Consider the following 12,837-nt stretch of genomic DNA (forward strand, 5'->3'; position numbering starts at 1 on the left):
TTACCTTGAACACCAAGAACGACAATAACAACAAAAGGCCCGAGTACAACAATGGCAGAGCCACGAAATCACAACACCACTAAATCAACAACCACAACAAGCCACCCTCTCCCGCACAAGGAGGCAGATAGGAAAATTGGCAAACTCGGGAAAATGCGCCACGCAGGAGGAAAAATTTGCAAGCCGAAAATCAGATTGTGTAAAGTCGAGTTAAGTATCCTTTATGGGGTTCGCTGAGCAGGGCACGGGATTAGGATATGGGTAACATGTTTGCCCAATACTTGTTGGGTCACACCCCTCGTCTCGACCTACCCTCCCCCGCCTCCACCCCCGCCATTGTTGCTGCTGATTACGTAATGGTTTGGCACTTGATGATTGTTCTGCGGCGGCATGAAATTGATGTTTTTGCCAATTTTGCAATTGAATTGCAATCAAAGCGATGACGTGAAATAGAAAACCCGATTCGCAGGGGTAGATGCTCACTTTGTCGGGGCGGGGAAGGGATGTAAGAGAAAGTCCTGTCCTCCAGTCCTTCGCCGTTTGCCAAAACCCAGAATATGAAAGTGAAAGCCAAACTAAATTAGGGTAAGCCTGATTCTTTCCTTCCCTGCTTTTTTTGCAAACATTGAAAGGCCGTCGAGAGGGGGAATTCGAGAGGAGGATTGCTCGTCGTTTAGTTTATTGGCTGCTTTTTATGAGGGTGAGGGTGTATGTTTGTTTACGTGCAGCGGGTGTGCGAAGTTGCGTGTCATAAATTTTTGTTCCCAGAATAAATTTGCACGGCGACAAAGTAGAGAGCTCTCTTCCTAAGCGCCGCCCACCCCGCCCCTTTGGGGGCAGCATGCGGCGCCTGTCAACGGCTCATGGTTATAAAGGGAATTGTCTCGTATCTCAGAGGTATTATTATCTGATTGTCATACAATCCGGCTCTGAGGAAGGCCCTGCGTCGAGTCAAGATTCATCTTGTGGAAAATCATACAAGCATTAAAATCCATTAAACATATCAGCCCCATAAATAATTTGTCAATAAAATAAATGTCAAATAATTTCATATATTTTCTTGTAGAAAATAACAGCAGGGTTGGCAACGAAAGTGCCGAAAGGTTGATGTCCCCGCCGCTTCCCACACCGAAGAGAGCAACGCGATCAAGCCCTCAAGCAATCCGTGAACTGGGGGCAAGTGGCGCTTCACAGGCATTGCCAAAATGCTAAGTCGAAGGTCCCTGGTCCCACTGCAATATATAAACGATTATCATCCATTATGAGTAGTTTCCATGGCGAGACCTCGCGCCCGCCCCCTCCCTCCAGGAGCCTGACTGCGCCAAAGCTTACGTATGGCATTCTTATGAAAATGTTTGTTTTACTACGTGACCGATAATCCCATACCCCGGCTGCTGCCGCTGCTGATCCTCCGGCGGCGATACACACGCGAGCCCGCCAGAGTGTAAGGGCCAGCTTTTATTCTTGTTCGCTGTCCAGATGATCTACATGAAGGAAGGGGCCCTGCTCAGTCCTCGTCTGCAGAAGCAACACGTTGGGCTGCAAAGTTCAATTAAGTTGAGCCCCTCTCTCCCCGCGAATCATATGCATTTGCATTGGTCACGTTCTGGAGCGTGTAATATTTTAACCTTTCTTTATTTCGCTCGAACTTATCTTTTATTATTTTACAAATAAGTACAAATACGAATTTTAGTGGGACCCCGCACGATTTGGAGTGCTGTTTTGCGGATCGGGGAAGAAGTCAGTCAGGGACTGAAATTACTGAAATCAATACAGAAAAGTTCGATAAAATGTTTTATTTACTTGCAGAACATTAATAATACACTCAAACATTTTATTGCTGGCCAAGCCCTGTTGGCTCTAAATGTTCCGCATATTCCTTGTTTGGGCTTTTAAAGCATATTCGCTTGTTTCCGGATGCTTAATTTAATGGCTGTGCTGATTTCACCGCCTTCCTTTCCCTCCCTTTTTTGGCCCTTAAAAGGGCTGCATGCCTCGGCCGACCTAGGTCAACCTGCTAAATATGAAAAGCCAAACAACTGAACCTCTGCAAAAACCGGTCTGGCGCGTTTCGTTATGATTGCCACCTTAATTGATTTGCGGCCGCTGCCAAAAGCAGCCGAAACAACAACAGCAGCGACAACAGCCACAATGACTTTGAGTAGCCTTTGGCCTGCCGCCCTCCGCGGGCAGCACTCACCCCTACGGATAATCGACACCCCTTTACGAATTCTTTTTATTATGATTGCCCACCTTTGTTGCTGCTACCGAATCCGAATCCGAAACTGAAACTGACCTCTACCGCCGACCCGTGTCCATTTATTTGTTCGTGCGGTCAGTCTGTTGTCGCTCGTCGGCAGCCCGAAATCCGTCGTCGTCATGGACATTGGATGACCTTTGCTTGTCACCATTTCCTCCGACTGGTTGCCTGCCACGGCTGCCCTCCGTTTATTTTTGAATCGCACTCGGGTTGTGGGTCAATTCCTGATTAAGTTGTAATTTGTAGACGAAATAAAAGAGTTGAAGAAGGGATCGAAACTGGCCCTTTCAGACCGGTTTCACAAGGAAACTGCTGTCGGATGTGCGCTAAGTGGTGTTAAATGCCCTCTCGTGATACATTGGGCATAATGGAGAATGAAGTAGGCCCATTAACGATATATGCTACACATGACTAACTTGTTTTTATAATACAAAATGTGCCATTACATTTATCTATATATCTTGTATATTATTGTATAAACTGGTGCGAGAACAGAGTATGCAAACTCACCAAAATGCTCAATTTGATAGCAGTGAGGTTGATGTGACTGCCAGCGAGGAGGGTCGAAAGGGAATATTCCGGGGCCATCAACAGTATGGCTCCGATCCAATTTGCACGAAACGTGCAGAGAGCGTCTGTGGAACGATTACACCGTATAATGCGGTGCGGCCTGATCCAAATATGCATCGTAAATTGTGCGGCTCCAAAGGCAAACTCCAGACCAGTCGCAGAACTGGCCAACTGGCTAGTCAAAGTGAATTACTTTGCCTTCGCCTGCCGCTCGTGGATATGTGTGGCATATGTCAGTAATTGCATGTTGTGAAATGCCCGTATCTGTATCTGGCCCTGATTTTGTGACTGTGCCACTCGCCACGATTTCGTTGCAATTGCATCTGAGTACGCATCGAATTCGCTTGAATTTTTAATAGATCGTGGAAACAGACAGTACGTGGAAGCATTGAAGTTTCTGAAGCTAATAGCAAAAGTCGGGTCGCGGATACCAAAATCACCGAACGATATATTATTTGCATTCCGGAGGAATTTATCAGACCATCTTCCCGTACTTTTCGGAACCGTGCCCACGCCCCTTGTTTGACGAAAGCCACCAAGTGGCATGTTGACATTTGACAGTTTAGCAGAATCGCAAGGCAGAAACCGCTAACAAGGGTAAGGCAAACACCAGCACAGCATCAGCACAGAGAAAACTGTTTTTCCAGTGGTTTTTCCACGACATTGCAAAAATTTGCCAAAACCCAAGCACACGTCGACGGTGGGGGCGGGGATGAGGGTGGGTGGTGGTGGCCTGTATATGTGCAGATTTTGGTTGGCTGCACACACTTTCTTCCCTTCTATGGTGTGTCAACAGAACCCGTGGCCAGGAACCAGGAACCAGGGCCAGGGCCAAGGGCGCAGAACTCTCCCCCGGTCGCCCTGTGCCAAAATGTTTTTATTGGAATTTTATTTTATTTCATTGGATTTTGATGGTTTCATTGTCTGTCCCGGGGTCCACAGTAATGGAGTCACTGCGGCCAGCTAACTCCGACTGCCTTCACGCAGCGATGCAAGCGAAATACGTATGCAAATTTCCTTCTGACTTTTCCGGGAGTTTTGGCAAGTGCCGCAGGGCGTGGGGTTGGGATGTGCCACTCTACTGGGGGGTGGATCGGGCGAGGGGGTGGAGGGAGGATGAGGATGTTGGCGTTTTGTTTGTTGTTATAAAAAATTACACACGCACTCTATGCGATGCATTGCTTGACATTTACTGCTAATGAAGTCAATTGCTGTCATTTATCATTGAGCTGGGGGCACTGTTTTGGGTTTCGAGTTGTGGAGGTGGTTGCTCTTACATTCACTGCACGAAACGCAAACTGGTTTGGACATGAAACATGCTTAAAATTAGCAGTGATTGGCAAATGCTAAGCAAATATGTGAGGTTTATTGCAGTGAATTATAATATAAGAGGAAGGATTATTTTATTTATTTCGTCTTTAAGTACATTCTTATTAATATGTAAAAATAAATTAAAAAACTTCTTTGTCACACGAATTTAAGAAATTTTAAAATGTGGTAAAGGGTCCAATTAGCTGATGATGTAACGAAGCCAATAATTTACCGCCAGCCATTTCTTGATTCGATACTATTGGAATTTCCTGAATCTTTCAACAAACCTGAACTCTATGTGGGCGTGAAATTACCAATCATTCGGATTAATTGCCCACTGATAGCAGTGGCTTTAAAACTACCAATGGGCTTCAGGGGCTCACTTTGTGGGTTCAAGTGCCCGTGCTCAAATAAATCATTTCCATGACTCGAGTGTCTGATCCATTGGCGATCTCATTTCAAGTGCAAAAGTGCCGCAAACTAAAAAGTGGACTGAGGAAACACCATTGTGGGAGTTACGAAAACTCTAGCCATCTGAGTAGCTCTGAATGCTGGAGAAGCAACCGATCTCGTGAGGAAGGGGAAAAGGAGATCCCAATACTTGGGAATCGTATGTGGCTAGGGGGGCAGCTGGGCAGAGATTCGACCAAGTGAAAGCCCCTGTTCCAGTGTTAGAAGGCAGCAACGGCTAACTCTGGTGCAAAGGATAAGAATTTAAGCACCGGAAAACAATAAAATTGACTGTTGCTAGGCCTTGGGCGATCATCTGCCCAGCCAATACTTATAAATTCGGATTTTATGATTCTTTTCTGTGTGCGCTGTGCAGCCAAAAAAAGGTGCTACCATCCATGAAAGTCAGACTGAACGATCATTTATGACAATTCTTACATCCTTTATAAAGCGAGTTGTCAAAGTATTGCCTCCTTTCGAATATTATTCCTTTCAATGGGTGTATTGCGACTGCAAACCAAAAATGCTTTGCCAACCCTGTCAGCAAATACTTTCAGAAAGCACCTCAAGCCAGCTTAAAGAGCAGGAATCACTTGCAAAGTGTTGCCGAAAAATACCGCACGAACACGTCGAATTACATTTAAGAAGCTAAATGACCCCAGGGTCCCCCTGCCCAGCCACGACAGGATGGACCCAGAGTAACTAGCATTCACAACTCAATGCCTGCTTAGGCCACGATGATGATGACGGTGGTGGGCTCAGCCGCGGTCAGGGCCACTGCAGACTAACAAGCCTTTCTGCAACTGCTTCCTACGACTCGCCGCAGCGCCTTCCCCGCATCTCTTTGAATCCGCATGTGCCCATAACGCATACAAATATTATATTTAAGCCTGCGAGTTTATATTTCGTGCCAGGCGAGCATCGAAGCCTCCATTCTGATATCATCGCCGCAGAACGCCAACTGCGCATGCGCAACTCCACTTCCAAGGCTCGTGGAGTTGCGAGAAGGTGGGAGAAATAATCGCCTGGGCGCTTGAGCGTTCTGCGTAGCTATGGTTGTCTGCCCATCGTCTAAGATTTGTGCTGTGTTCCTAGTGTCTTTGAAAATTCGTTAAGTTGCACGAGAGATCCGTGGATAAAACGTCGTTTTGTGGCGAATTCGCTCTAATGTTGACGGCTGGCCTAGGCCCAGAAATATTTGTATCCGCAGACGTGAAAATGCTCTGTATAAAATATTTTCATTCAGTTAACTTTATCAACCTACTTTATAGGGGAACAGTGGAGGAATTCCCAAAAATATACGACCAAGTCCTTGCCAGGAGCAGACTTTTTACATGCAATAAAAATAAAGGTAAATGAAGAAGGATCGAAGTGCGTAGATGAAAATAAATCGGCATTTGCAACAGAGGGTAATGTCGCTGTCTCTGAGCAATTCATTCCACAGTGGCACAACCGAAAACAAAGAAACTGTACAGTGTACTTGTAAAGTGGGGGCAGGAATGGGAATTGAAAAATCCTTCACCTTCGCTTTGTACAAATGACGCCCCAAGAGACCAAGGAAAAAACTCGTGTCCTGAACACGCTCCCAACAGGAGCATTGGGATAAGTTTTAAAAGTGTATATACATTCATCTGCACAAGAAGGGGCATCTAGAGTGTGTTTGAACAGAGCCCGAGAAAGTAGCAAAGTGTGGAGCTGCGTCAAACCGAGGGGCGAGGAGGAAATCATTTACATGTGGCTACGACATTACAGGAACGTGGAGGGATGATTATTAAATGGGTGGCATGTTTAACTATAAAACGCACGCGACCAGGATGAGGCCAAGGGTGGATTGGGCTTGGGTGCGAATGAAGGACAGCCGAGTCTTGCATCGGCAACAGAGCAAGATGCTGCCAGGGAATGGGCACAGACAGAGGGCTCTTGCCAGTTCGACTGGGTGGACACAAACAAGGACAGCGGGGGCAGTGCGTGAGGGTGGTGGCGGTATGGGCCGTTGGTGTGACAGCCAGGCGGTGGAAGTGGACCCCTCAAGTGGGCCTGGAGAGGCACAAGAAAAAGCAGGCACTGAATTATGCAAAAGATTTACGCGCTGCCTTCCGACGGCTCAGAAACTTTTGGGGCGTTGGCAGATTTCTGAATGCTGGCTGACATTGTATACAATTTTTTAGCCGGACGCCACAGTGGAAATAGCGTATGACAGTTATACACTCACAGAAAGAACGGCTTTTGCCTATGCGCAACCAGATGACAGATACATTGGGCAGGGACTCGGGAGTTTTGGTAAGATGAGGAGCAGTCTGTGAGAACTAACAAGCTCCAAATTTGTAGGCTACAAAGCCCAGGATTACCGCACAAAGTGCTCAGCAGGCCTCTGGGCAAGTGGCCTGATACTTTGCAGACATTGGTTCGCAGCTGTTGAAGCAGTTAATCATTTCAAGTGGGATATGGTGTCCCAACAATTTTGTGTTCAGGAAACGAAAAAAAAATTACATATAAATTACGGTTTCTGTATACCTTCGTGTCCCGTTTTACATAAACTCGGAATGCTAACCTAACTTTTGATATCTACCAAAAGCACTTATTCAGCAAAGCTAATCAGACCCTGTTCACGATTCTTCTCCGACTCCTAATAAATCGCCTTCCAATATTTACCTTTTATATTTTCCCATATCAATACTGGCTGGCTTTTCACGAGCAATAATCACTCAATTCAAAAGCAATATGGCGCCTAGCGGTCAAATGGTAATAAAAATCAATATTGAACTCCGCACACAACCGAGGGCGAGGGGCAAAGACTCGTGAACCGAAAATGGTAGGAAATAAATCGCATGCGATAGAAATAAGCGTTGAATTCTATTAAAAGGCAGCCAAAGAAGTAAGCCGAGAGGAATATGCAAAGAGCTCTTTGATCGCAGCCGCATGCAGAGAGGAATCCCCTTTGATCCCAAAGACGGACACACGACGGCAGGTAGAAGAAACCACAGGGCGAAAATCGTTGAAATATTTCAATTAACTTAAAGTGCGCCGCCGCAGTGGAGGAGAGAGTACAGAGAACAGCGGCAGGCGATGTGGATCCGGACTGGAGGATTGGAGGATTGGAGAATCGGGACTTGGCGTCGACAATAAACAATGTTTTGACAAATCGCTGAAAATTGAGTGCGCAAAATTATTATTTTCAATTTAAAAATCAAAAGCAGGCAGGAGGTGCTCTCAGATCGCATCCCGGCTCCCAGATCCCTGTGGCCAGGCCGTGTGTGCTGTGTAGCAGCCCGGTAACGATATATGGGTATTAAATTTTGCCGCCTTGATTTTGCTCTTGGCGAGGAACAGGGGAAACTCGTGTTCTTGCCACAGTTGAGGCTCTGAAAACCCGCGAAGCTCAATGTCCAATATCGGAGTACAGGGATGTGTATTTCTCAACGCTTCTCACTCGCCACCTTATCCACCGTGCTTGCTAATGATTCCAAATTAAGAATTTTATAACGAGAGATCGGCTTGCCATGTGAGTGTGGGCTGTGGCTCAGATAGTTATAAATTTTCAGGGAAACTGCCTGGACTATTGGTGCGAGCCATTACAGTAAATCAGCTAAAACAACTCCCAAGCTGGCTTACCATTAGCAAGTGTAAGGAACTCTTTTAGCCGCCTGACCTTTGAAATAGTTTCACGCCTGGCAGGCAGCAGAAGTTACTTTGGCAGTTTGGTTTCGGTGACGCCCACTTCAATCAAATTTTTTGATTGGATTGTTTCGGAAGCAAGTCGTCATTAAATCAAATATCATAATTATATAAACAGCTAACGTGCGGGAGAAAGGTCTTTTGGCTGGTCAACGGTACGGCAACGGCTACGATCTTGCCTTAGCTGGAAAGCTTCACCATTTTGATTAAAATCGAGTATCTGAAATCTGCTGTATTAGTACCTCCGGGGCATTCTGCAACTTAAAACGGCTCTGCAGAAACTAGGCTCTGAATGTTCACACATTCACTGAGCAGAAACCGTGGCAGGAGAAGGAAAAGGAATAGGAGTGACTGCCAAGTGGCAGCAAATCAGTAGGTAAACTGAACGTTAACATTAACCTGATTACGGTTATTAGAGCCTATAAGAAAGATGGCAGAGGAGCGTTGGCCTGGACGCTGCGTCTGTCCACTCTCACTACGCGCCGTTGCCGCAGGAATGGGAGGGGTCCGGTCAGGACGAGCCGAGCTCCACTGATCCGTGGCGTGAACTATTGAAGTGTAAGAGAGTACACATTATGCTGATTATAATCAGCGATGCCAGTAAAGTTGAATGATTACGCCCGGGCCGAGAAGATTCCGAGCGAATCGGAACACAAGTGCACCTCATTAGCTAGTAACGGTAAAGAGCAGTGCGACCCATCCAAGAAAATCGATAAGTTTAAAGGAAGAAAGCAGACAAGAAAAACTGCCTCTTCTCCCTTACCATTTTCCTCTTACGCCAAGCACATGCTAATGAGTGGAATGAACTCACAGTCCGGATTGTCCCGAGTCCGACGACTCCATCCTTGAATTGAGAGAAAACCCAGCCGTATGAGAGAAGAGCGCGTCATGAAATTAGTTTAAAATTGGTATATGTACCCAAAAAAAGTAAAATATTTTTGAGGGTTGCAGTATATATGTACATATAGACACCGAAGTTGAGAGCGGGAAAACTTTTACCACCAAAGTTAATTAGATTTCTGGGACTGTGGTTTATTAATACCAATTTAACGGATTATTTACTATTACATTAAAAGTTTAGGGCATGCTTAAAGGAACTGAATTCTCATATGAATTCTCATCGTCCCTATTCCACCTTTAGCTTCAGTAAAGGTCTACGGTGTTGACTAACCAGATAAATGAAATATTTAATTAACAGCTATTACTTTGTATTTTTTATCATACCCCTTAACTTATAAAATACCACATTTATGGTAATCATTTCGTAGTTTTAATAGGTGATTCTAAAGGATAACATGGAAATGCGAATGTGAGGGATATTGTCAGGCTCTCCATATTTTCAGTATTTTCTGTTTGAACTCCAAGTGGTACATTGTTCATTGGAAATCAAATAATGAACAAGGCAATGTATGAGAGTGCGTGCGTATGGTTGCGTAGTAAACAAATATCAAGTAAAAACTGCCATACACAAAAAAGGAAATTGCGTCCCTTTGCTGAAGGGCGCACACAAGCAATTCGTGTGTATACTTTTGTCTGCGTAAAAAAAGGAAAAAAATTACGGGCTGTAATTATGCAAATTAGTCCTGAGTCTGTAGCTCGTTGTGAAGCGAATGCGCGATAGCTGAGACCAAGCTAGGTCCCGGGGCAGGAAACAACTACAGAATCTCCGAAAATGTTCCTTTGAATATTTACGGAGCACAACACGCAAACTCATTAATTTTCATCAATGAGCAAGCGAGCCTAAGCCGCAGCTTATAGCGGCGAATGTGAATTTTGTTTCTATTTTTTTGCATACTTACATATATCCTGGATATCCAACCCAGCCAATGACAGCAGGGGACTCTCGAATGTGCTGCGCATCATTAATTTTTAGAGCTTAGCCAGATGACAAGCCCGAACAACAAACACAACCAGAGCTCCCAGCCGAAAGAAATAACGAATCGATCCAGAGGTGATGCCCAAAGCCACAGTTCTATCTATGTGTGAAGCTAGCGCTGGCAGAGCTTCGTCGCTTCTCAGGCAGTTAAAAAATATAAAATAAGAACCCTGAAATCGTTAGAAGAGAATTCAGGGGGCAGGACTAGGCAACGACATAAGCCGATCCACGAAAAAACTCAGCCATCAACAATCGGATGCGGCAAACAGGAGACGAAATAAAACAGTTTACAATATTTATGATTTTCAAGGATTTGTAGTTGACGTTTGCATGAACGTAAGCTTTAGAATTCAAAACAAGCAAACCGTACTAAGGACGAAGGGCAAGGGTATGATTTAACAAAGCAGCTTTCAAACGATTTTGTGAATATTAAGGCCATTAATTTTAGAAATCACATACAGAATATACAAATGAGTAAAAAAACGTGTGTAGGGGACCTAGCAATGTTTTTCTTGATGATATCCTTAAATATTCGTTTTAGCTTTGGCGTTTTTAGTAAATTAGAGAAGGCATTCACATATCGACCTGACTATGAGCTACTACACCAAAAATCACGCATTTCCGGCACGTATGGAAGTTCCGGCCAAGCTCATGTCGAACAGCATGTGCTTCCGTCTCCTTTCACATTACTCCTAGCCTAGCTTCTACTCAGTATGTTTTAGGTAGACCCAACAAAAGGAAAAATGTTAACTCATTTGCTTGGAAAATGACTTTTTAATATGCGACACACTTTGGCGACCGTGCTGGGTCCGTGCAATTTGAATATTTATTAATGCCCAGAATCAGAAATACGCATGAGAGTCCTTGAGTTCCAGTGGGTCTAGCCGGAAGTGCGTAGTGGTCATTAGACTTGGCATTATATTTGCGCCAGCAGGACGCGTGCCATGTACGGGTACGCTAAATGGTCAAGTGGTGGTTATTCACATTTACCACATGAGTTCAGGCTAATGGACGAAATAAAGTTAGAACAAGGACCTTTTTGACGTTGTTAATTATCCAAGAGTGTGCCTCGGTTTTTGTTTATATTCGTAATGTCGGCAATTTGCATAAGTGTAACGGTATGCAAGGTGAAAGGTGATTAAGGTGTAGTCATATCTGGACATTCATGAAAACTAACTCATTTTTGCTCATACAATATGGTATATGTTACGAGGTATGTGTTTTTTGCTGTGGCCTATACTTTCGGGATAAATGGGTTTCTAATGGCAAACGGAAACTGCTTTACAAATGGATAGCTCAAATAAAAGTTGCGTACTACTAAAGCCAATTCGAACTGCATCGTTAATTACCTCAATAATTAAAATACTTTCAAGGTAGTACACATTAACGAGTGCAGATAGGTATAATACTTAGAACATGCTGAAACAAAGTTTTCATCACATTAGCCTGGATCTTGTTTCTGCCCGCTGTCAACTTTGTGTACACGTTCTACGGGCAAGAATTATTTAGTCTTACACCGGCCTTCAACTCGACAACATCGAAATTTATTGTTTATTGTTTAATTTTTTGGAACTTTGTTGTACAAGTAAGTTAAAAAAAATTTTTTTCAACTTTTTATATACAGTGATAAGGTTATAGTGTATTCGTCGGAAAGTATGTAACAAGTAGAAGGAATATATCTTCATCAGGATCACTAGCAAAACCGATCTACCCTTGCCTGTCTGTCCATCCGTATGAACGCTAAGATGCCGCTTTTTGAAGCCCACATTTTTGTAGATTTTGCTTGAGCATAGATTGATATTGGTTTTATTGACCAATAGTTATAGCAATCGCAATATTTAAAAAGTTATGAATAACTAAGTTAATAAGTGAAAAGGCCTTGCTAGTGGCAATGATATCAGGAGAACATTTTATTTTTAAGTTGGTCAGCTGACTAACGGGCATCTTATAGTCGAGACACTCGTCTCCAGCGATCTCTTGTTTATTTTAAAATAATTGTATTTTAGAACTCTCAGACCGTCATGTGTTGCGGACCTTGCTGTGGAACCTGCTACTACCCTTGCTGTAGTCCTTGCTTCAGTGGCCGCTGTTTTGGGCCGCGATGCGGATTTTACAGTGGACCGTGTGGACCTTGCTGCGGGGGCGGATGCTGCAGCAGCTGTGGACCGTCTTGTTAACCTAACGTACTGCATACCAACATTCTGGACAAGGAGAAATATTTATTGTCGTGGCCATTCGACTTGAAAAACAAGATCAAGATCAAGTCGTAATAAAAGGTGTATGACTTTCATTGTCCTGTTTTTTCGTACCGTGTTTGCGATTCCCCCTTTACACAAGAAATCGGGTCATTGTCGAGCAACGCTATTAGCCCATCAATTACGTTGGTAATTGCCCGATGACCGCTATAAAAACCCCTCGTGTAGTTTCCTATGCGGATAATGTTAATGCTAATTTATGCACTGCCCAAAGCGAAAAGCCAAATAGAATTAAACTATATAGCAGGACAAACGCTTCAGGAGTCAGCGGGTCAGCCATAAACCAGTTGACCGGGCTGACCGCTTCACATTGGGTTTGCCAAGCCTGGTCACTTCCTGTTTGACTCCTCGACCCCTCGGCTGCTTACCGTGTGGTCAGTGTGAACACGAATTAACGAGCGTGTTATTAGGGGTTGGGTGACAGAGCAAATATGACGTGA

General features: G+C 44.3%; 1 protein-coding gene across 2 annotated transcripts; it reads left to right on the forward strand.

Moving 5' to 3' along the window:
• The first annotated feature begins 11,599 nt into the window (after window positions 1-11,599).
• Window positions 11,600-12,432, forward strand: LOC119551118 (male-specific sperm protein Mst84Dc). Of its 2 annotated transcripts, none has more exons than XM_037860301.1 (2): window positions 11,600-11,727; window positions 12,149-12,432. In XM_037860301.1, exon 2 carries the CDS (start codon window positions 12,164-12,166, stop codon window positions 12,317-12,319), a length of 156 nt encoding a protein of 51 aa, XP_037716229.1. In that variant the 5' UTR covers window positions 11,600-11,727; window positions 12,149-12,163; the 3' UTR covers window positions 12,320-12,432. The 2 variants fall into 2 exon arrangements, with proteins under 2 accessions (XP_037716229.1, XP_037716230.1); XM_037860302.1 differs by having other exon boundaries at window positions 11,675-11,727; window positions 12,158-12,432.
• The last annotated feature ends 405 nt before the right edge of the window (window positions 12,433-12,837 follow it).

Source organism: Drosophila subpulchrella, chromosome 2R (assembly GCF_014743375.2).
Source record: "Drosophila subpulchrella strain 33 F10 #4 breed RU33 chromosome 2R, RU_Dsub_v1.1 Primary Assembly, whole genome shotgun sequence".
Classification (NCBI taxonomy): Eukaryota; Metazoa; Arthropoda; class Insecta; order Diptera; family Drosophilidae; genus Drosophila; species Drosophila subpulchrella.

Excerpts from the sequence above, each read along its gene's own strand:
- LOC119551118 (XM_037860301.1), top strand. The coding sequence starts at position 12,164 with ATGTGTTGCGGACCTTGCTGTGGAACCTGCTACTACCCTTGCTGTAGT.